This window comes from Zalophus californianus, chromosome 2 (assembly GCF_009762305.2).
Source record: "Zalophus californianus isolate mZalCal1 chromosome 2, mZalCal1.pri.v2, whole genome shotgun sequence".
Taxonomy (NCBI): domain Eukaryota; kingdom Metazoa; phylum Chordata; class Mammalia; order Carnivora; family Otariidae; genus Zalophus; species Zalophus californianus.
This window is the reverse complement of record NC_045596.1, coordinates 69661996-69688122: the sequence shown is the minus strand read 5'-3', so window position 1 is coordinate 69688122 and position 26127 is coordinate 69661996. Positions and strand designations below refer to the sequence as shown.

The following is a 26127-nucleotide window of genomic DNA, read 5'->3' as shown; positions in this document are numbered from 1 at the left end:
GCAGAAACCAAAAATCCAATGCTCAACCAACTGTGTTACCCAGGCACCCCAATCCTGTTTTTTGATAGTCTTGTTTAATTTCCTGTTCCATGCTTTTCAACTATCTCCTGGATTTCAGACCTCTCCTTATTGTACTCATAAATTACCTGAATTTTCAGTCTTCTGTCCAAACAACCTATATTCCTCATCTTTAGTCCATTCTGTTCTTTGAGGTCTGTGTGTATTTGTATTGGATTGCTGCCACCATATGTCTTCCAGTCATAGGCTGGTGCCGGTCATGTGCATTCCACTTAAAGTCTGTCATAAGGTCCTTGCCCTAGATTCATAGGTTTTGCCACTCACATCCATATAGTACCCACTATACTCCCCTTGTTTATATTACTTGGTGCTGCCTGGTTCCCTTTCCAAGAGCAGGTAGGGACAAATTAGTTCATACTTCTATTTCACTTTTTTTTTTATTATTTAGAAATGAAATGCCAAAAATTTCTAAGGAGAGTGGTTTTATGACCAACCAGAAGTTCAGAGCCAAAGAAGGTCTAAATCTTCTTTCAAATTATGTGAGAATCAGATTTTCAGAAATCAATGTGTATTAAAACCATACAAAGATCCTTTAGTTTAGATTCTGGACTCGGAACACTAAAGGCAGGGTTTTTGTTTTCTTTTGTTTACTAATTAAAGCTTTGGCATAACTCAAAAGTCATGAGTTATGTAAGAAATTATTCATTGTGTAAGAAATTATTCATGAATGTCCCACTCATTGCAGGACAACCAGCATTGTTTGATAAGCCAACTAAATACAAGCCACATCTCCTACCATATGGTATACCAAAACATCCTACGAATCTCCCAGATGTCTAGGAAGAGTTAGTGCCACTTCTAAAGAGAACCATTGATTTAGACTATTCCATTTTCAATTTTTGGGGTTGGGAATGAACCCACAGAACATAAGAATGCTCAAAACGTGAGCAAAATCAGCAAAAAGGAGAGGGAATGACTATTGGGTAGGCATCCACCAGGGTGTGCCACAAGAAACAGGCTAGACAATACTCTATAAGGTCCTTTCTAGCTAGAGAGTTGAAACTATTTAATGTCACAAAATGCAATATAAGTTTATTTATGTGTATAATCATGGATAATGGATATTTACATTACATATATTCATAAATCGTGATTCAAAATTTTAAGGACAGATTCTTCAATTGCTAAATATAATAGGTAGAAGAACTTCTTTTAAAGATAAAAGATACACAATCAAGATATTTAAATCTAAGCTTGCAAAGAATGAAAAGATGTCATGTGGCATTTTAGAATAATGATAATTTGGGCTAAAATTGAAAATTGTTCAATGTTTAATGTAAATACTACCATTTTGGTATTATTGAGAACAAATGAAGTCAACACTATTTAATTCAAATTTACCTAATTAAAAATTAAAACTACACATTATTTTGTATCTCATTTCTTTCTGAGAAAGGGATATAAATAAAATCTCTTATCCTTCCTCATTTGGCTGTTATAATGGATGATCAGGAATCACCTCTGAAGTTTCTAGCATAGTCAATGGGTCCAGTATGTTTGGTAGATGTTTGCTTCATAAATAATTAAATGGTTTTAATGAAACATTTCAGAAAAGATTGTGTAGATCTAATGTAAGATTATTTTATTATTAATAGTTTTAATACTGAAAACAAATTTTTCTCTCTATTTTCCTGAGTTCTTTTACTCTAGATTATCTTACATGGATTAACACATATTTTTTATATGAAATACAGGTTTATATAATGATGATAGATGACTATGAATTTGTAATCATTAAAAGAACAGGCTTTTCTATATCTTGCTATCATTCTGATTGTTCACTTTCTCATGTTTTTGTTGTTCTTTTTGCAGGGATTTGATAAACAAGTGGATGTGTCATATATTGCCAAACATTACAACATGAGCAAAAGCAAAGTTGACAACCAATTTTATAGTGTGGAAGTGGGAGACTCAACCTTCACAGTTCTCAAGCGCTACCAGAATTTGAAGCCTATTGGCTCTGGGGCTCAGGGAATAGTTTGGTAAGTGGAATATATATATATACATATATATATATATATATATATATATGTATATATATATATATTTATTTATTTATTGAAGTATAATTAACGTACAGTGTTTTATTAGTTTCAGGTGTACAACATAGTCAACAATTCTGTACATTATTCTGCTCATCGTGATAAGTGTAGTTACCATCCGTCACCAAATGTTACCACAATCTTATTCACCCTATTTCCTATGTTGTACTTTTCATCTCTGTGACTTCTTTATTTTATAACTGGAAGTTTGTACTTTTAATCCCCTTTATCTATTTCACCCATGCCCCCTGCCCACCTCTCCCCTCTGGCAACTACCAGTTTGTTCTCTGTAGTTAAGAATCTGGTTTTTGGTTGTTGTTTGTCTCTTTGTTTTGCTTTTTAGATTCCACATGTGAGTAGAATCATATGGTATTTATCTTTCTCTGACTTATTTCACTTAACTTGCATTTTTAAAAGGAATAATGCTGTATATGTCAACTAGCTACAAATACACACACAAACATAAATAAATAGCATGATTGGAGATGGGAAGAATACTTTCTATCAAAGAAAAATAAAATTACGAGCATTATTTGTAATTCATTGCCCATTTACTAAAATATGTACAACTTTTGCTTGTGACTAGTCTTTCTACTCACCAAAAATGTCCATTACACAACAACCATGGAGAAACAAAACCAGAGATTTTCTAGCTGTTGCTAATACATTTAGAAAATTGCATTTGGATGTTTTCACAGCAGGAAATGAGGGGATATGTGTTAAGATAACAAGCAAATATAATTCCCTGCACTCTAAAGAAGTATAAATGATATCTCAAATGTTCCTGTCACTTTTAAAGATCAATATTTAAAATTCAGTTACTTATTAGAAAAAGTGGTACTTAAAAATGTCTGTTGTATGTTTCCAAAATGGAAAGATTCTGGGCTCCCTTAGTAACCATTATTTTATGACATTTTTGATGGGCAATTTGAAATGATGACAAATCAAAACCTGATTACCCTTTATAAAATTCTTGCAAAAGTGATGATATCAAATTGATAAGCATTTATTTTATGTAGTTTTAACTTGCAGTGTAACCACCAAATGTATTTACTATGAACTTATTAGCGTAAAAATTTTCAACTTGATGACTCATACCTATAAGCGAAAATTTAGCACATGCACCATAAATATGTATATTTACTTATAGAAGATATTTACTTAGTTCAATATATTTATTTGTTATATAAATTACTGCTACATTAGTAATGTCCATTTAGAAACACGAACACTTTTAAAGGATGAGCTAAAGGTGAAATAAACATTATTTAAAAACATTTTATTTACAACTTTTTTCACTCATTTGATACAATGTAATTTTGATGATAGCAATGTGGTAGTGGTAGTGCTCATTATTTTTTTAAACTTTCATCTTATATTTCATAAAAAAGTTTAAAATCTGGTTCACTTCATTTTTTATTTTTCTAAGAATTTTTTTTAGAGCAAAATGATTCACAGCAAAATTGAGAGGAAGGTACAGAGATCTTCCGTATTCCTCTATATTCCTCCTACCTCCACACATGCATAGCCTCCCCCATCATCAACATCCCCCACAAAAGTGGTACATTTATTATAAATGATGAACCTACATTGATACATCATAATTACCAAAGCCCAGAGTTTACGTTACGATTTATTCTTGGTGTTGTACTTTCTGTGGATTTAGACAAATGTAAAATGATATGTATCCATTATTATAGTATCATATACAGTATTTCCACTGCGCTAAAAATCCTCTATACTCCACATGTTCATCCCTCCTCTTACTCCCAAATCCTGGCAGCCATTGATCTTTCTACTGTTTCCATAGATTTTAAAGATTACTTTTATTTATTTATTTATTTATTTATTTATTTATTAGAGGGGGTGGGGAGAGAGAACAAGAGCAGTGGGGAGGAGCAGAGGGAGAGGGAGAAGCAGACTTCCCGCTCACCAGGGAGCCTGAGGCAGGACTCCATTCCAGGACCTGGAGATCAAGACGCAAGCTCAAGGCAGACACTTAACTGACTGAGCCACCCAGGTGCCCCTTTATTGTTTCCATAGATTTGCCTTTTCCAGGATGCTATATACTTGGAATAAAACAGAATGTATCTTTTTTAGATTGGCTTTTTTCACTTAGTAATATGCACTTCAAGTTCTTTCATGTCTTTTCATAGATTGATAGCTCATTACTTTTTATCACTGAATATTTCATTGTCTAGTAATGCCACAATTTATCCATTCACCTACTTTAGGACATTTTGGTTCATTCCAGGTTTTAGTAATTATAAATAAATATCTTTATGCTTTAAATATCCAGGTACAGGTTTTTGTGTGGACATAAATGTTAAAGGTTCACTTCATTTTGATATCTGTTTTTTTAAATTTTATTATGTAATGTTAATTACCATACATTATATCTTTTTTTGTTATTATGTTATGTTAATCACCATACATTACATCATTAGTTTTTGATGCAGTGTTCCATGATTCATTGTTTGCGTATAACACCCAGTGCTCCGTGCAGAACGTGCCCTCTTTAATACCCATCACCAGGCTAACCCATCCCCAACCCCCTCCTCTCTAGAACCCTCAGTTTGTTTTTCAGAGTCCATAGTCTTTCATGGTTCATCTCCCCCTCCGATTTCCCACCCTTCATTCTTCCCCTTCTGCTATCTTTTTTTTTTTTTAACATATATTATTTGTTTCGGAGGTACAGGTCTGTGATTCAACAGTCTTGCACAATTCACAGCGCTCACCATAGCACATACTCTCCCCAATGTCTATCACCCAGCCACCCCATCCCTCCCACCGCCCACCACTGCAGCAACCCTCAGTTTGTTTCCTGAGATTAAGAATTCCTCATATCAGTGAGGTCATATGATACATGTCTTTCTCTGATTGACTTATTTTGCTCAGCATAACACTCTCCAGTTCCATCCACATCGTTGCAAATGGCAAGATTTCATTCCCTTTGATGACTGCATAATATTCCATTGTATATATATACCACATCTTCTTTATCCATTCATCTGTCGATGGACATCTAGGCTCTTTCCACAGTTTGGCTATTTTGGACATTGCTGCTATAAACATTGGGGTGCACGTACCCCTTCAGATCCCTACATTTGTATCTTTGGGATCAATAACCAGTAGTGCAATTGCTGGATCGTAGGGTAGCTCTATTTTCAACTGTTTGAGGAACCTCCATAGTGTTTTCAAGAGTGGCTGCACCAGCTTGCATTCCCACCAACAGTGTAAGAGGGTTCCCCTTTCTCCGCATCCCCACCAACATCTGTCCTTTCCTGACTTGTTAATTTTAGCCATTCTGACTGGTGTGGGGTGATATCTCATTGAGGTTTTGATTTGGATTTCCCTGATGCTGAGCAATGTTGAGCACTTTTTCATGTGTCTGTTGGCCATTTGGATGTCTTCTTTGGAAAAATGTCTGTTCATGTCTTCTGCCCATTTCTTGATGGGATTATTTGTTCTTTGGGTGTTGAGTTTGATAAGTTCTTTATAGGTTTTGGATACTAGCCGTTTATCTGATATGTCATTTGCAAATATCTTCTCCCATTCTGTTGGTTGTCTTTTGCTTTTGTTGACTGTTTCTTTTGCTGTACAAAAGCTTTTTATCTTAATGAAGTCCCAATAGTTCATTTTTGTCCTTGCTTCCCTTGCCTTTGGCAATGTTTCTAGGAAGAAGTTGCTGAGGCTGAGGTCGAAGAGGTTGCTGCCTGTGTTCTCCTTTAGGATTTTGATGGACTCCTGTCTCACATTTAGGTCTTGCAACCATTTTGAGTCTATTTTGGGGTGTGGTGTAAGGAAATGGTCCAGTTTCATTCTTCTGCATGTGGCTGTCCAATTGTCCCGACACCATTTGTTGAAGCGACTGTCTTTTTCCATTGGACATTCTTTCCTGCTTTGTCAAAGATTAGTTGACCATAGAGTTGAGGGTCCATTTCTGGGATCTCTATTATGTTCCATTGATCTGTGTGTCTGTTTTTGTGCCAGTACCATACTGCCTTGATGATGACAATGTTGTAATAGAGCTTGAAGTCCGGAATTGTGATGCTACCAGCTTTGCTTTTCTTTTTCAACATTCCTCTGGCTATTCGGGGTCTTTTCTGGTTCCATACAAATTTTAGGATTATTTGTTCCATTTCTTTGAAAAAAGTGGATGGTATTTCGATAGGGATTGCACTGAATGTGTAGATTGCTCTAGGTAGCATTGACATCTTCACTATATTTGTTCTTCCAATCCATGAGCATGGAACGTTTTTCCATTTCTTTGTGTCTTCCTCAATTTATTTTTATGAGTATTTCATAGTTTTCTGACTACAGATTCTTTGCCTCTTTGGTTAGATTTATTCCTAGGTATCTTATGGTTTTGGGTGCAATTGTAAATGGGATTGACTCCTTAATTTCTCTTTCTTCTGTCTTGTTGTTGGTGTGTAGGAATGCCACTGATTTCTGTGCATTGATTTTATATCCTGCCACTTTACTGAATTCTTGTATGAGTTCTAGCAGTTTTGGGGTGGAGTCTTTTGGATTTTCCACATAAAGTATCATATCATCTGCAAAGAGTGAGAGTGTGACTTCTTCTTTGCCCATTCAGATGCATTTTATTTCTTTTTGTTGTCTGATTTTTGTGGCTAGGACTTCTAATACTATGTTGAATAGCAGTGGTGATAGAGGACATCCCTGCTGTGTTCCTGACCTTAGGGGGAAAGCTCTCAATTTTTCCCCATTGAGAATGATATTTGCTGTGGGTTTTTCATAGATGGCTTTTATGATATTGAGGTATGTACACTCTATCTCTATACTCTGAAGACTTTTGATCAAGAAAGGATGCTGTACCTTGTCAAATGCTTTATCTGCATCTATTGAGAGGATCATATGGTTCTTGTTCTTTCTTTTCTTAATGTATTGTATCATATTGATTGATTTGTGGCTGTTGAACATTGGAGCCCAGGGATAAATCCCACTTGGTCATGGTGAATAATCTTTTAAGGTACTATTGGATCCTATTGGCTAGTATTTTGGTGAGAATTTTTGCATCCATGTTCATCAAGGATATTGGTCTGTAATTCTCCTTTTTTGATGGGGTCTTTGTCTGGTTTTGGGATCAAGGTAATGGTGGCCTCATAAAGCAAGTTTGGAAGTTTTCCTTCCATTTCTATTTTTTGGAACAGTTTCAGAAGAATAGGTATTAATTATTCTTTAAATGTTTGGTAGAATTACCCTGAGAAGCCATCTGGCCCTGGGCTTTTGTTTGTTGGGAGATTTTTGATAACTGCCTCAATTTCCTTAGTGGTTATAGGTCTGTTCAGGTTTTCTATTTCTTCCTGGTTCAGTTTTGGTAGTTGATACATCTCTAGGAATGCATCCATTTCTTCCAGATTATCTAATTTGCTGGCATATCGTTCCTCATAATATGTTCTTATAATTGTTTGTATTTCTTTGGTGTTGCTTGTGATCTCTCTTCTTTCATTCATGATTTTATTTATTTGGGTCCTTTCTCTTTTCTTTTTGATAAGTCTGGGCAGGGGTTTATCAATCTTATTAATTCTTTCAAAGAACCAGGTCCTGGTTTTGTTGATCTGTTCTACTGTTCTTTTGGTTTCTATTTTATTGATTTTTGCTCTGATCTTTATTACTTCTCTTCTTCTGCTGGGTTTAGGCTTTATTTGCTGTTCTTTCTCCTCTAGGTGTAGGGTGAGGTTGTGGTTTTTTTTTTTAAGATTTTATTGATTTATTTGACAGAGAGAGACACAGTGAGAGAGGGAACACAAGCAAGGGGAGTGGGAGAGGGAGAAGTGGGCCTTCCGCTGAGTAGAGAGCCCGACATGGGGCTCAATCCCAGGACTCTGGGATCATGACCTGACCCGAAGGCAGATGCTTAACAACTGAGCCACCCAGGCACCTGTAGGTTGTGTATTTGAGACCTTTCTTGTTTCTTGAGAAAGGCTTGTATTGCCTTATACTTTCCTCTTAGGACTGCCTTTGCTGCATCCCATAGATTTTGAACAGTTTGTTTTCATTTTCATTTCTTTCCCCGAATTTTTTAAAATTCTTCTTTAATTTCCTGGTTGACCCATTCATTCTTTAGTAGGATGCTCTTTAGTCTCCATGTATTTGAGTTCTTTCTGACTTTTCTCTTGTGATTGAGTTCTAGTTTCAAAGCATTGTGGTCTGAAAATATGCAGGGAATGATCACAATCTTTTGGTACTGGTTGAGACCTGATTTGTGACCTAGGATGTGATCTATTCTGGAGAATGTTCCATGGGCACTAGAGAAGAATGTGTATTCTGTTGCTTTGGGATGGAATGTTCTGAATATATCTGTGAAGTCCATTTGGTCCAGTGTATCATTTAACGTCTTTATTTCCTTGTTGATCTTTTGCTTAGATGATCTGTCCATTTCAGTGAGGGGGGTGTTAAAATCCCCTACTATTATTATATTGTTGTCGATGTGTTTCTTTGCTTTTTTTTATTAACTGGCTTATATGATTGGCTGCTCCCATGTTAGGGGCATAGATATTTACAACTGTTAGATCTTGTTGGATAGACCCTTTAAGTATGATATAGCGTCCTTCTTCATCTCTTATTATAGTCTTTGGTTTAAAATCGAATTTGTCTGCTATAAGGATTACCACCCCAGCTTTCTTTTGGTGTCCATTAACATGGTAAATAGTTTTCCACCCCCTGACTTTCAATCTGGGGATGTCTTTGGGTCTAAAATGAGTCTCTTGCAGACAACATATCGATGGGTCTTGTTTTTTTATCCAATCTGATACCCTTTGTCTTTTGATTGGGGCATTTAGCCCATTTACATTCAGGGTAACTATTGAAAGATATGAATTTAGTGCCATTGTATTGCCTGTAAGGTGATTGTTACTGTATATTGTCTGTGTTCTTTTCTGGTCTATGTTGCTTTTAGGCTCTCTCTTTGCTTAGAGCACTCTTGTAGGGCTGGTTGCGTGTTTGCAAATTCCTTTAGTTTTTGTTTGTCCTGGAAGCTTTTTATCTCTCCTTCTATTTTCAATGACAGCCTAGCTGGATATAGTATTCTTGGCTGCTTATTTTTCTCATTTAGTGCTCTGAATATAATACGCTAGTCCTTTCTGGCCTGCCAGGTCTCTGTGGATAAGTCTGTTGCCAATATAATGTTTCTACCATTGTAGTTTACAGATATCTTGTCCGAGCTGCTCTCAGGATTTTCTCTTTGTCTCTGAGACTCGTAAGTTTTACTATTAGATGTCGGGGTTTTGACCTATTTTTACTGATTTTGAGGGGGGTTCTCTGTGCCTCCTGGGTTTTGATGCCTGTTTCCTTCCCCAAATTAGGGAAGTTCTCTGCTATAATTTGCTCCAATATACCTTCTGCCCCTCTCTCTCTTTCTTCTTCTTCTGGGATCCCAATTATTCTAATATTGTTTCATCTTATGGTATCACTTATCTCTCGAATTCTGCCCTTGTTATCCAGTAGTTGTTTATCTCTCTTTTTCTCAGCTTCTTTATTTTCCATCATTTGGTCCTCTATATCATGAATTCTCTCTTCTGCCTCATTTATCCTAGCAGTTAGAGCCTCCATTTTTGATTGCACCTCATTAATAGCCTTTTTGATTTCGACTTGGTTAGATTTTAGTTCTTTTATTTCTCCAGAAAGGGTTTCTCTAATAACTTCCATGCTTTTTTCAAGCCCAGCTAGTATCTTTAAAATTGTCATCCTGAACTCTAGTTCCAACATCTTATGAATGTCTGTATTGATTAGATCCCTGGCAGTCAGTACTGGCTCCTGTTCTTTTTTTTTGATGTGATTTTTTCCATCTTGTCATTTTGTCCAGAGGAGAACAGATGAATGAGAGAACAAAATGCTAACAGGGTAACAATGACCTCAGAAAATTTATACTAAACAAATCAGAAGAGACCTGAAACTGGGGGAAAAGAAAGGGAAAGAAGGAAGAAAGAAAAAAAAAAAAAAGAAAAAGAGTAAAAAAAAGAATATGATCAAATATGATTAAATATGATCAGGCTGGTGCATAGATCATTGCCACACACTAGATTTTGGGCATATTTGGGTCTGTTAGAAGAAAGTGCCTCCCAAAATTTTAAAGAAAGAAAAACTTATATATATACAAAAATAAGGGTAAATATGATGAAGGGTTGGAATATGACTGTAAAGATGAAAATTATAAAAGATTTTATAAAAGGAATTGATAACATAAGAAGTTGGCTGAAAAAAGAAAGAAGAGGAATTAAGAAAAAAAAATGAGAGAATGTGATCAGGCAGTAGACGAGAACAAAGCCATACACTAAAGATTTAGGGTATATTTTGGTCTGTTAGAGGAAACTGTATCTCAAAATTTTAAAGAGATAACAACTTATATATATATACACCAAAAATAAGGGTAACTACTATAGAGGGATAGAATATGACTCTAAAAATGAAAAATAAAAAAGATTTTTGAAAAAGGATTTGATAAGATGTTGGTTCAAAAAGGGAAAAAGAAAAATTCAAAAAAAAAAGAAAAAAGAATTAAAAACATTAATTTTGGAAAGACTAAAGAATCAGGGGAAAAAACCATGAATTCTTTTTTTTTTATTATGTTATGTTAATCACCCTACATTACATCATTAGTTTTTGATGTAGTGTTCCATGATTCATTGTTTATGTATAACACCCAGTGCTCCATGCAATACGTGCCCTCCTTAATACCCATCACCAGACTAACCCATCCCCCCACACCCGTCCCCTCTAGAACCCTCAGTTTGTTTTTCAGAGTCCATCGTCTCTCATGGTTTGTCTCCCCCTCCGATTCCCCCCCTTTATTCTTCCCCTCCTGCTATCTTCTTCTTCTTTTTTTTTTTTAACATATAATGTATTATTTGCATCAGAGGTACAGAGCTGTGATTTAACAGTCTTGCACAATTCACAGCACTCACCATAGCACATACCCTCCCCAATGTCTATCACCCAGCCACCCCATCCCTCCCACCCCCCACCACTCCAGCAACTCTCAGTTTGTTTCCTGAGATTAAGAATTCCTCCTATCAGTGAGGTCATATGATACATGTCTTTCTCTGATTGACTTATTTCGCTCAGCATAATACCTTCCTGTTCCATCCACGTCATTGCAAATGGAAAGATTTCATTCTTTTTGATGGCTGCATAATATTCCATTGTATATATACACAACATCTTCTTTATCCATTTATTTATCGATGGCTCTTTCCACAGTTTGGCTATTGTGGACATAAGGCCATGAATTCTATGTGCAGTATTCCCCTAGTGCTGGAGTTCTGCTGTTCTCATTGATCAGTAAACTTGGTCTTGGCTGGCTGTTTTTACTGATCTTCTGGGGGAGGGGCCTGTTGCCATGGTTCCCAAATGTCTTTGCCAGAGGCAGAATTGCCCTGCCCTTGCCGGGTCCAGGCTAAAGAATCTGCCCGGGTTTGCTCTTGGGAGCTTTTGTTCCCTGCAAGCTTTCCGCACAGCTTTGGAGGATGAGAGTGAAAATGGCGACCTCCCAATCTCCGCCCCAGAGGAGCCGAGAACTTGGGGCCCCGCTCCTCAGTGCACCCCTAGAGAAAAGCAGTCAGTCACTCCCGTCTCCCCAGTCTCCAGCTGCACTCTGTGCTCACCCGGCCTGTGACCGAGCGTTTCCATCTCTGGCACCCGACCCTGTGTGGAGTCTCCAAACCCAGGAGATCCCTGTGGTGCACTCCCCTGCCACTCCTCCCAGGGGAGGAAGGGGAGTCTCCCCGGATCTGCCACTTGTTGTGTCCCTGCTGGAAGAGCAGTGGCCCGAATGTGCCGTGGATCACAGTTTATGGCAACCCCGAGCTGAGGGCCCACTCCTCGGCTCTGTCTCTGCAGCTGGCTTCTCTCCTCCTATACCTTGGAGCTCTGCCGCACTCAGGCACCCCTGGTCTTTCTGTGACCCCGAGGGTCCTGAGACCACACCGTCCCAGCGAGTGTTCCACCCCCTGCTTAGCCACTGGAGCGATGTCCCTCAGTGGAGCAGACTTCTCAAAGTTCTGATTTTGTGCTCCACTGCTCTCTCACTTGCCAGAAGTGGCAGATGGAGGCCACCTCCCTCACCGTCTTTCCTCCCAAATATCGCCTGGGATTCACTTCTTCACACATCCTACCTTCCAGGAAGTGGTCGGTTTTCTGTTCAGAGAGTTGCTGCTATTCTTTTCTTCGATGTCCTGTTGAGTTCGTTGTTGTTCAGAATGGTTTGATCCCTATCTAGATGAATTCCTGGGACCAGACAAAATTTAGGTCTCCTACTCCTCTGCCATCTTTCTCCTCCCCCTTGGTAACTGGTTTTAAGTTCACTCTCAACGCTTAGTCAATGCAAATGGCAGCAATGCATGGTTGGTGCACTTCTAAATAATATGCTAGCATTTAAACCTGATTTATCAAATATACCAAAGCCTTTATTGAAATTTACTTAATATCTAATGTCAATCAGTAGTTGCTTTTGCTACTAAAAAATGAAACAGTTTAATATTTTTAACAATGGACCAAACATTTCATTTCAAAGATATTTAAACAGGTAAAGATATTCTTATTTTTAGTTTTTATTTATTTATTAGTTATGGTGCAGGTATGAGGTGAACCTCTTTGTGGCACAAAATAATTTCATGGCATGGTAGGCAGAATAACGGTCCCCCAAAGATGTCTAGACTCTAACCCTCCAGAATCCTCGACTGTATTATTTTATGTGGCAAGAGGGACTCTGTCGATGTGATTAAGGTTAAGGGCCTTAAAATGGGGAGTTTATCCTGAGATATCCAGGAGAGATCAATCTAATCACATGAAAGGCAGAAGAGTGGGTCAGAAAGATGCAATGGGAAAGGAGAGATAAGAGATTTAAAACATCAGAAAGACTTGCTTTATTATTGCTGGCTTTGAAGATAGAGGAAGAAGGTCATGAGTCAAGGAATGGGCTAGCTTCCAGAAGCTAGGAATGGCTATCAGCTGCCCTTCAACAAGAATATAGAGACTGCATTAGAGTCATGAAACCACAGGGGAATTGGAATCTCCCAACAAACCCAAATGAGCATGAAAACAGATTCTTTTCTAGCACCTCCAGAAAGGAGCGAGTCTGCTAAAATCTTGACTTTAGCCTGGTGAGGCCCATGTAAGGACTTCGGACCTGCAGAACTGTCAGATAATAAATTTGTGTTTTTAAGTAGTTGGGTTTGGTGGAGGTTTGTTGTGGCAACAATACTAATACAGATGGTATAATAAAGATTCTACTGCAGATAAATGCTACAAATCTCCTAGTGCAGCAAAATGAACTATAATGTTTTCAGAGGAAAGAATTTTGGGTGCTTCTGTCAATGCCCCTCAAACTATGAAACTTCCCTTTTCCTTTCAAACACTTTTTACCCTAGGTAATATGAGACTAATTGCTAAAGGGGGATAACGTGTGTTTAGGATGGACCAGTATTAATTTGTTTATTAAATATTAGTAATTTTAATTTCCTTTCTACGTTACAATATATGTTTATATTTTCTGCATTCTGCTATATGTCTTTTATACCACCTGTGGAGTGGGAACCCTACTTAGGAGATCATTGTATTTATAAACAACTTTCAAAATGTAATAGAAAATAAGACAGAAAGAAAAAAATTTTATGAAGGAGGAGAGACAGGAAATGGAGAAAGCAGAGGAATTTCTCATTATCTTTCTTTAAGGGAAAATTGTAGAACATATGAAAGTTTTCCTATACCTCTCAGTTCATACTCATTGGGATTGTTTTATTTTCCTTTAAATAAAACTGCCACAGAGAATGAGGACACTAGCAAAAGGAAGCTAATAGATCTTTAATGATTGAAAAATAGACCCACAGCAGCATTTTTCTCAAGAAGTTAACAGACTGTACCAGAAACATCTGAAAATCTACTAAAAATTTTGTGATATGTTTTTAGGACATTTTGGGTCTGTATTTCTTCTTGTACAGGGCAGAAATCATCTTAGATCTTTGGTATACTAACTGAAATAGACTTCAATAAATAAAATGTCCTTGAGTAAAGTTTTTAATCCAGTTTTACAACAAATTTATCAGCAATTTATCAGTAAGGACACCTGAATTCCAAAATGTTAGCCTTGGAGTTTCCTGGGATTATTATTAGTCTTTTGGTTTATAGCTGAGGGAAATGAAGTTAGCAAAGACAAAGATGAAAGGACAGAAATAGGATGGCATATTCCTCTTCCTCATCTTCCAGTTCATGACTCTACCATGTGCACAGACACCACAATTCCAGCACATTCCTTTCTGGACATGAATATGGTTGTCCCTTCCTTTTCCCTCTTTCTCAACCTAGGTTTGAGATATCTTTATTTATCACAACTTAGGCTAATAGTATACTATCTCTCTTGAAGATCTATTCTTGTATGAATTTGTCCTATCTTCAACCTTTAATTTAATTTCTGTTTTATTGCCTTTTGTCACTGGTGAGTTTATCCACCTCTCCTACATCAAACACACATCCATTCTTAGACATGTTTCTAAAGTCGGGGCTCCTGGGTGGCTCAGTCGATAAGTGTTTGCCTTTGGCTCAGGGTGTGAGCACAGGGTCCTGGGATCGAGCCCCGCATCGGGCTTCCTGCTCCACGGGAAGCCTGCTTCTCCCTCTCCCACTCCCCCTGCTTGTGTTCCCTCTCTTGCTATGTCTCTCTCTGTCAAATAAATAAATAAATAAATCTTAAAAAAAAATCCACAGACCATTCCTCTGTTCATGAAAACCCAAATTTGTGTAGTTTGAATGTCCCATACAATCCTGAGTATAGTGACTGTGAAAAATTGGGAATTGGGAATATCTGGGGACTTTGGGTGTGGGAGGCAGACAATCTGAAACAGATGATTCATTTATTTTGCTGTATTTTCTTTAGAACAGGAATAAAACAAAAGGGATGTTTAGCATCAATTTTTTTTTGCATGTGCCACTACAAAATTTTGTGTGTTTGTGTAATAAGGATTTTGCTTTTCAAGTGCAAATGTTGGCATATTGGTACTTACGTTTGAAATGGAGTCTTATTTCTACTGTTTCAGTTACCTTAAATTTATTATTGGGTTCTTATACTTTCTTTCCTCTCTTTGGATTGCTTCACTGCTTACTTACTATCAGGGGGAACAAACAGGCAATACTATAATATCTTCAAAAGGAATTAATCACTACTATGCTATTTTTTCATTCACCATAGATGATGAATCAACAGTGTCATTATTGAGAATCATTAAATAAAATCTAATGGGAAATATTTTGGAATAAATGGAAATTTTATTACTACCTCTGAGGAAAAAAAATAAAGATTATCTATTGTAACAGAAAGATACAACGATTGAGCAGGGTCCAAGATGGCAGTGTAGGATGGTCCTGAACTCACTTCCTCCCATGGATTTCCAAGTCTACACCTACATAAGGATCATTTCCCTCTGGAAAAGATCTGAAAACTAGATGAACTGTTCTCTACAGTAAAGGATAAAAGGACCACATCGAGAATGGTAGGAGAGGAAGACACGATCTTGCAAAACCCCACCCCCAGTGTGGCAACACGCAATAGGGAGGGATCTCACCACATAGGCACATCTTCCAGAGGAGCAGAGGGTTGGTGTCCCACATTGGGCACCCTGGCCCATGGGATGTGCACCAGAAAGATGAACCCCCAGAATGTCTGGTTTGGAAAACCAATGAGGCTGATGTCTGGGGATCCCAAAGTGCCATAGGAAACTGAGGTTCCCATCTTGGAAGGCTCATGTGTGATCTTGCTCTCCCCAAGATCCAGTGAATAAACAGCAGTTTGAAAAATACCTAGAATATATGTGAGGGAAATTCATTTGCTGATCTGAGGTAATTGGCTGGAGGGTTGGGGGCGGCTGAGATTCTCCCTGGAGTCAGAGGCACTGACAGATGCCATTGTTGTACTCTCCACACCAACTGCTAGCACAAGCAGGTAGGCTTGGACATGGCATCATGGCTGGAACAGGGGTAAGAACTTAGACCACTTGCTGAAACTGGAGAGCACAAGCAGTTGCAAATCTCCCCTGTTCCCTGGCTGGGGTGCACAAGAACAAGCAGTCATGGCATCCTTCCATGTTCTGCCTAAAGACAGTGCATGCGCTGACAAGGCCTTCTCTTGCTGTATCATTGAAGCCTGCAGGCATGTGTAAACAAGACATTTTCTTCCTGTTTTTCTGAAGCAGGCAGGCATACCCTCCCTACTATAATTTTCAGCTGCCTTGCTAGAGCCAGGGGGCATGTGCAATCTACACAGGGGATGGCCCTTGATCACCTGACCCTGGTGGCCAAGAGGACTGGCATTCCAGAGCTCCATGGGACTGTAACAACCAGAAAGACAGCTCTTGGCAGGCCACTGCCCACAGGGAAGTGCACAGACAGCAGACTGAAACACAATTCCAGTCTTCCTATGAAAAAGGCCTATTTACTTAGCCTGGAGCTTCAGCCTGAAGGACATGCTTCTGGTTTCCCACACATTTAGAGGTCTAGGAGGTACTCCTAGGGAGCTTAAGCACGGAGACACCATCCTTGCACACTCTCTTGACCTTACTATAGCTCAGTATGACTTCCCAGAAAGGAGCTCATATACTCTTCTGGAGCCCCCATTGCAATTGTCACCCAGGGGACAGCTCCAGATCTCCTAGTCTGGAGGCTAAGAGGGATTACAATTGCAGACCCACAGGACTGTATATATTTGCACACTCTAAAGCTGCTGCCTGAGGGTTTGGTTTCCAATCCAGCTGATATCAGGTGCTAAATGAGATTCTTCCCCTCGGATCACTGACTCAAAACATGGGGGTATATCAAGAATAAATCAGACAGTTTAGACAATCACAAAGGTTCAAGGGACAACCAAAAGCTAGGGCAAGGTTGAATGAGAAGGATCAAGACTGAAAGAGGTAGCTGTTTTGCCAAGTACATAGACACACAGAGAGTCAAACAAAATGAGGAAACAGAAGTATGTTCTAAATGAAAGAACAAGATAAAAATTCAGAAAAAGACCTAATGATACAGAGATAAGGTATACCTGATAAAGAATTCAAAGTAATGGTCATAAAGATGCTCAATGAACTTGGGAAAAGAATGGATGAACATAGTGAGAACTTCAACAAAGAGATAGAAAACTTAAGAAAGTACCAAACAGAAATCACAGAGCTGAAGAATATGACTGAGCTGAACAATATCCTAGGGGGGATTCAGTAGCAGACTGGATGAAGTTGAAATATGGATCAGCAACTTGGAAGACAAAGCAATAGACTCATGCAGACAGAAGGGCGAAAAGAAAAAAAAATAAATGAAAATAATTTAAGGGACCTCTGGGGCAATATCAAACAGAATAACATTCACATTATAGGGGTCCAGAAGAAGAGAGAGAGAAAGAGACAGAAAACTTATTTAAAGAAATAATGGCTGAAAACTTCCCTTTCCTAGGGAGGGAAACAGACATCCAGCACCAGGAAGTCCAGAGAATTTCAAATAAAATGAACTCAAAGAGCACCACACCAAGTAACATAATAATTAAATTGCCAACAAGTAAAGGGAGAATCTTAAAAGCATGAAGAGAAAAACAAATTGTTTCATACAAGGGAAACTCCATAAGGCAATCAGCGGATTTCTCAACAGAAACTTTTCAAGCCAGAAGAGAGTGGTACAATATATCCAAAGTGCTGAAAGAAAAAAAAAACAAAAAACAACTTTCAACCAAAAATATGCTACCTGGCAAGATTATTATTCAGATTTGAAGGAGAGATAAAGAGTTTTTTAGACAAGCAAAAACTAAAGGAGTTCACTACCACCAAACTCGTTTTACAAGAAATAGTAAAGGGACCTCTTTAAGCTGAAAAAAGATGGCAAAAATTAATAACAAGAAAACATATGAAAGTGAAAATCTCACCGGAAATGGTAAGAATACAGGAAATGTAGTAGATTAATCACTTCTAAAGCTACTTCAGAAGGTTAAAAGACAAATTAGTAAAATTAACTAAAACTACAATAATTAAGAGACATACACAATAAAAAGATGTAAAATGTGACATCAAAAACAAATTGTCAGGGGAGTAAAAGTGTATTTTGGAATGTGTTCAAATTTAAGTTGCTATCAACTTAAAAATAGACTTATATAAAAAGGCTGTTATATGTGAGCCTCCTGGTAACCACAAAGCAAAAACTTAAAGTAAATAAACAAAAGAAAATAAGAAAGGAATCTAAACATAACATTAAAGAAATTCATCAAGCCATGGGGAAGAGAGAGAAAGAGAACTGCAAAAACGGCCAGAAAACAATGAACAAAATGGCAATAAGTACATACCTATCAGTAATTATTTCAAATATAATTGGACTGAATTCTCCAATCAAAAGACAGAGTGGCGGAATGGACCTAGAAAAAGACACACTTAGGGGAACTTGGGTGGCTCAGTCGGTTAAGTGTTTGTCCTGGGATCAAGCCCTATGTTGAGCTCTCTGCTCAGTGGGGAGCCTGCTTCTCCCCCACCACCTGCTTGTGCTCTCTCTCTCTCTGTCAAATAAATAAATAAAATCTTAAAAAAAAAAGACAGATTTATATGTTGCCTCTAAGAGACTCACTTCAGATGTAAGGCACACAGACAGAAGATGAAGGGATAGAAAATGATGTTTCATGCAAATGGAAACCAAAAGAAAGCTGGGGTGGCTATACTCTTTTTTTTTTAATACCAAAACATGAATTTTATTGGGATTAGAGCTTTAGCCCAAAGTGCATGATTCTTGATTTTAAAATATATATAAACATAAATCCAGAGAGGGGTGGCTATACTCTTATTGACAAAATAGACTTTAAAACAGACCATAATAAAAGATGAAGAAAGACATTATATAATGATAAAGGGGTCAATCCAACAAGAAGATACAATAGGTATAAATATATATGCAATATTGGAGCACTAAATATGTAAAGCAAATACTAATGGACCTAAAGGTAGAAACTGACAGCAATACAATAATAGTGGGGGATTTTAACACTCGACTTATATCAATGGATGGATCATCCAGACAGAAAATCAATAAGGAAACATTGGCCTTAAATGACATATTAGACCAAATGGACTTAACCTATTTATAAAACATTTCACCCAAAAGCAACGGATACATATCCTTCTCAAGTGCATGTGGAACATTCTCGAGAATAGATGACATATTAGGTCACAAAACAAGTTTCAATAAGTTCAAGCAGAGTGAAATCATATCAAGCATCTTTTCTGACCACAACAGTATGAAACTAATAGTCAATTACAAGAAGACAACTGGAAAAACTGCAAATATGAAGAGATAAAACAACATGTTACTGAACAACTGTGGGGTCATAGAAGAAATTAAAAAATAAATTAAAAATACCTAGAGACAAAAGAAAACAGAAATAAGATATACCAAAATCTAGAGGATGCGGCAAAAACAGTTCTAAGAGAAGAGTTCATAGTATCCACCTAGAGACATGAGAGAAATCTCAAATAAAGAATTTAACTTTTACCTAAAAGAACTAGAAAAAGGAAAACAAATGTAGCCCAGAGTTAATACAAGGACAGAGATATTAAAGATCAGAGTGGAAATAAATGAAATATAGACTAAGAAGATAATAGAAAAGATCAATGAAACTAAGAACTGGTTCTTTGAAAAGATGAACAAAATTGACAAATTTTTACCCAGATTTATCAAGAAAAAAAGAGAGAGGGCTTAAGTAAATAAAATCAGAAATGAAAGAGAAAACTCTACCAAAAAATTGAAGAGGTGGGAAACCCTTCAAATTCATTTTACGAGGACAATATTACCCTGATACCCAAACCAGAGTAGGACACCACAAAAAAAGAAAATTACAGGCCAATATCCTTGATGAACATAGATGGAAAAATCCTCAACAAAATATTAGCAAACTGAATTCAAACAGAGATAGACAAATGTTTCATGACTTCACTTATATGTGAAACCGAAAAAACAAAACAAAGCAAAACCTGGACTCATTCATACAGAGAACAGATTGGTGTTTGCCAGAAGAAAGGAGGGTTGGGGGATGGGCAAAATGGGTAAGGACGATTAAGAAGTACAGACTTTCAGTTATAAAATAAGAAAGTCATGGGGATGTAACATACATCATGGGGAATATAGTCAATAATATTGTATTAACTTTGTAATAAGACAGATGGTAACTGGACTTATTGTGATGACCATTTTGCAATGTACACAAATGTCAAATCAATATGTTGTACACTTGAAACTAATGTAATATTGTATGTCAACTATACCTTAACAAATTAAAAAAAGAAGAAGAAACAATGATTTTGCTTCTCCATGTGAATGAACAAAGAAGTCCTCTGTACCTTCCTAGGTGGAACACTGTAATCTAGAAGATACTTTTTTTAACAACAGTGGTCGGGAGCTAGATGAGCAAATATTTCAGAACATTTTTCCAATCATCAGAAGAGGATCTCATTAGGGTTGTTTCCACTACCTGTTCCAGAACAAGAAAAGAACATAAGAACAAATCAACAGCAGAGAGTCCACTGTCTTCTCTCACTTCCATCCTGCTTTTGCTTGCCAAGCCAAGCAACATTTCTGTTTTCTCTATTTCTTTCTCCAAAGATGATTCAAACTGACAATGAAAGTGGTGGCAAAAGTCAAAACCAAGCTTAAGCAGAGAACACTTGCCAAGGTTGGTCTGCTCTTTAACTGAAAAGAGTTGATGGTACATTTTAAATGACAGGAATTAAAACCATATTCTTTCTCTTCTTGGACTTGTTCTCTTTGTCATCTGCTTATAATCAACTGATCAGCAGTACCAATCCAATTTTGCAAGGTGATCTTTTACAGGATATTTGTATCAAAGATGAAAGCTTAATATTGGCAAAAGCATAGACTTTGTGTGGCTTATTATAAAAACTGTGCCTAGAAAATTAAATATGTAGAAATAAGAGGATACATTTTATGTTAACTAAACTTTTATGAATTCCAATTAGAGCTAGAGGACAGCATTTAATTACAGTTGAAATAATTGTATTGATAAGATTCACTGGAAATAAATAATCCAGTGTATTAGTTTATCTTAAATTGGATATATATCCATCTATTTATATGCATAATGAATATATAACCAATATGTAATTTATAATATATATGTGTATATATAATACATACATATTAATCCAATGGATTCATTTATCTTAATTGAATATATGCTATTTATATATATATATATGCATACACACATACACACAGAAACACATATAATTTCATACACAGAGATAGATATAGTTTTGCTTTCCACAAAAATCTAAAATATCCTTTCTGGTGAATGTCCTTCAATTAGTGATCTACAGCAATAAGATCCTGTGCAGGTAAACAATCTAAGATTTAAGTTGTCAGACATGTTCAACAGAACCTTGGGTGTTCATGTATTCCTGTTTTCTCAACTTCCTTTGATAAGTGGATGTTGGTGAATAGAGTGAGCCTTCCTGGCTGTGTCGTTTCATCCTAGTCAGGTTAAGGGTTAGATAGACTAAAGGGAAGTCTAAAATTCCTGTACTAATGGACAGGGAATGAAAACATTCCATAAGTGGGGCACCTAGGTGGCTCAAATGGTTAAGTGTCTGCCTTCCGCTCAGGTCATGATCTCCAGGCCCTAGATCAAGCCCCATGTTGGGATCCCTGCTCAGTGGGAAGTCTGCTTCTCCGTCTCGCCCCCCCCGTCCCTTCCCCCCGCTCATGCTCTCTCTCTCTCAAATGGATAAATAAAATCTTAAAAAAAAAACAAAAAACATTCCGTAAGTAACACTGTGGTTCAGGAAATGAAGTTTGTTACAGCATTTATTTTATCTAGAGGGCCCTTCCTTGGCCCAGCATTTGATACTGCAGCTATGTTATCTTGGCACACATGTATAGATACACATGCATTTAAACCTTGTTTATTCCCAAGTAGGATTTGAAGATGAAAAACATAGATGTGACTTAGCATCCACCCAACATATAAGGGACTTGGGGAATCAGGGATCCCATATACATCAGAGTAGAGTATTGATAATGTGACAAATCAAAACCACTCCCAAAGGAGTCTGAGTTATTGACTGCAGAGCTCCCCATGCCTTAGATAGTGGGGTATAGAAGGAAAGGGCTTTTCTTTGTTGTTTGTTTTATTTTTGTTTTTTAAATTGCGGAACACGATTTAGGACGCCTGGGTGACTCAGTCAGTTAAGCGTCTGCCTTCAGCTCAGGTCATGATCCCAGGGTCCTGGAATCGAGTTCTGCATCGGGCTCCCTGCTTAGCAGGGAGTCTGCTTCTCTGTCTCCCTCTGCTGCTCCCCCTACTTGTGTTCTCTTGCTCATTCTCTCACTCTCTCTCAAATAAATAAATAAAATCTTTAAAAAAAAATTGTGGAACACAATTTGAATCTTTGACTTTCTACTTCTACATAGTACTAGTAGGTAGAATTGCTGTGGGTAGGTCAGAGCGCTCATCAAAAACTAAACTGGATACAATGAAGCAACAGAATCAAACACTAAACAAACAAAAATTTGGTTTTTCAAAAGCTCAAAAAAATTACTGGTAATAATGCCAAATCAAGTCATATTAGTAAAGCAATCACTGTGTGTGGAAACTTCTTCAAATAGTAATGGCCTCTAAGTACTTAAAAATGGTTTATTGTAGGTCCTCTCTTTTTAATGTGCTCATTTTTATTAAAGAAAAAGACCCTATTGTGTCACTAACATTTTTAACAGCTTTTCTCATCTTGGTGACAAATTGGAACTATTCCATCTACACACTGATTTAATCATCCTTGAACTAATAGCACAATTTTTTTTTCAAAATGGCTGGCAAATTTTAGGGAATATTTGTAAATAGTACCAGAACAAAAGAGATTGAAACTTGGCAATGTTAGGGTACATGATGGAAAGATATTCAACATCTGTTTATTACTGATTATGATTAGGAAGGAAATTAATTAAATAAATTCTTTGAATTCTATAAAATATTTGCACATTAAATATTATTGATTCAATTACAGATACTTTAAGATAACTTATAGTATCATGTTCAGTCTTTTTAGTTATAAATATACTTACACTTCAAGATAATTGGATTTACCATTGTATTTCATCAATGACTGTATTTAACTTCATCTCTAGGACCTTGGTTTACACATCTGTAAAATGGTGATAATATTTATTTCACAGGACTCAAAAAGATAAAATTAGATACAAGAGATTGCCTTAAATCTGATATTGTCATGACTTTTAATAGATTCAAGAAAGATAGTCTTAATGTTACTCTTTTCAACCAGTGGGAAATTGCAAAAGGTCAATTTACATAATTCAGCAAGATGGCTGACTGTACCAGCTGCATTGTTATCAGAATGTGTATATTATATTCACATTATAGTTGAGAACATGGGATTTTAAAAAATGACTTTACTAGTACTCCATAAGTGAGTCTAGCAAAGGAACATCTGAACTTTTTGTTCCTATCTTGCATTCTGAGCTTCAGTTAACCAAGATTATTTACTTTATGTATTTAAATACTATTTTTAGTATAATATTATAATATTATACTATTATTTATTTAAATATTAGTTTTTAAAACTTGTAACATGACTGCACAGACCCAGCTAACCATCTTTAAGCACAGACTTTGGATAGAGTTTTGTGGTTATGAGGTTGATGGTATGAAAAGAAATGGGTGAAATCATCCAGAGGATTTCTTGAAGTATCAGACTTCCTGAATAACACAAAAGACACTGGATCAGTGGGTCCCGAATGATGATTTTATTTGGTTTCTGGAAACATCACTCCAAATCCTACTGCACATTTTTTGAGCTCCTAAAGAACCATTACACTAAATGATGCAGCTTTAATCACACATTTCCAGTTAGTCCCTGACCAGTGGAGATGATTGCTTTGATCCACATCTGGACTATCAGCATATTTTGTATCCCTGTCCTGTTTTTTACAATTTAGATCCTTAATTGCAACCTTCTTGATATAAGGAACATTGAGCTTCAAATATTGCCTTTATATTGGTAAGAGGCGTGAAGTTGCCGTGGTCCGTACAATAGGACAGAAACTGTATTTTTTCCCCCACATTTTGCCTCTTGGGCCTTTTTACATAGCACAATCCCCAAATACATACTTCCTGTATTTCTTTTCTTTCTTTTTTTTTAGATTTTATTTATTTATTTGAGAGAGAGAGACAGAGATAGTGAGAGAGAGCACAAGTGGGGAGGAGAGGGAGAAGCAGGCTCCCCACAGGGCAAGGAAACCGACGTGGAGCTCGATCCCAGGATCCTGGGGTCATGACCTGAGCCGAAGGCAGACGCTTAACCAACTGAGCCACCCAGGCGCTCCTATACTTCCTGTATTTCTTGATTGATGATTAATATTTATGAATATCACCTTTTTTCCTTCATAGAGAAAATGTGGTACTTTGAGAAACTGTGGGTAGAAGCTTAATGGCAGAATGCTTATGAGAAAAAATATTATATATAATCCATATTTCTGTGTAATAACCATTAAGTATGTGATGTGTTCATATTTGTAAATATATAATTGCCAGTGTGATAATTGAAACTGAAGAGTTTGGTAGTTTAAAATCTTAAAGATTGTATTTGTTTTTTAGAATGTATTATGGACATTTATTCTGAATTTTGTCATTTTTCAGTAAATTTGTAATTAATTTATATCCCTGTAGTAAAAACTGACAGCAAGAGTTTGTAGCCCAGAAGCATTTTTCTTGGCAGAGGGGAAAGATGGTCATTTAAATTTCCATAGACAGTTATTTACTTACAGATGATTGAGTCTTCTCTGTAAATCATGTATTGATATAAATGCTAATGTCCTTATCAGGAGAAGTAATTAGCAAACCCATTTTTTTTTTCAGTTTTTACTTTAATCCCAAAGATTAAATGGCTAAGTGACACTGATTCTTATTTCTCTTAAGCACCTATCTTCTAGGGCTTCAGTAGGTATTTTCATTGCAAAAATAAAATTGGTTTATGGTCCGTGTGCTATTTTTCCAGATGCGTAAATCCTGGTTAATTGTTAGGATTAAAGTGCATACATGGTTATATTTTTAAAAAGAAACTATAATTTAAATATAAATACCTAAAGGCTTAATCCTGCACTATCCAGTACATCTTGAAGAGCCAACATTCCTTACAGAAAGGAAGCAAAGTCTTCAGTTAAATTATGCTAAAATAACAGATGGCAATTGCTTTTCCTCAGATTCCAGAAATCATTCTCATTTACTGCTCGATTCTATCTGTAGGAAAGGTGGCTAAAAACAAAAACAAAAAACCAAAAGAAGAGCAGGTAGGTGTTATAAATATTGTAACTAAAAATACTAAGGCTTAGAGGAACTTTTTACAAAGCTCAGAAGGAAGGCACTTGCCCCTCTCTCCGCAGTCATGCTTCTGGCCCATTACAGCGTCACATTGTGTTTAGAGAGTCTGAGTTGTCTTGCTAATCACGGATTTGAATGTGGGCGCTGAGGACGAAGGAAGACATCTTTTAGTTTGGAAATTTGAGTGACAGCCCTATCATTTCCTTGTTCCGCTCTCTACTCCCGGATTTGTTAAATGTATTTAAAATATTTGACCTTGTCAAATGAGGTTCCCTTTACATGTCCAAAGTTATGAATCCAGCATTGAACCATTGTATTTTAAGCTTCTCTGTGTGATGGGGGAGTCTAAATGACTCTGAGAGAGGGAATTGAGCCACTTCATTTCACATGGGGTTTCTTTTATTTAAAGACACCTACTTTAAAGTCCTCTTAGCTATGCTCTTCCTCATTTATATTTACCTTTATTTTTTATCATTAAAATATTTTCCACAGATTTTAATATGTCCATTCATAAAAATCAAGATTTGACTTCCAAACCAGGGAGATACGATGCCAAAGTATTTAAATTTGTTGTTCTTTGAGTTCACCAAGGATTGGAAAATATGGTTGGGGAGTATGTACTCTGCTCAAGGG

The 26127-nt window shown here is 36.8% G+C and overlaps 1 protein-coding gene across 11 annotated transcripts in view; it reads left to right on the top strand.

Moving 5' to 3' along the window:
* MAPK10 (mitogen-activated protein kinase 10) overlaps window positions 1-26127 on the top strand; it is a 547028-nt gene that overhangs the window by 399043 nt on the left and 121858 nt on the right. For all 11 annotated transcript variants that reach the window (XM_027600538.2, XM_027600539.2, XM_027600533.2 and 8 more), the window contains one exon: window positions 1891-2060. In XM_027600538.2, coding sequence (XP_027456339.1) covers window positions 1939-2060 — 122 coding nt within the window. In that variant the 5' untranslated portion in view covers window positions 1891-1938. The remainder of the gene's footprint in view (window positions 1-1890; window positions 2061-26127) is intronic.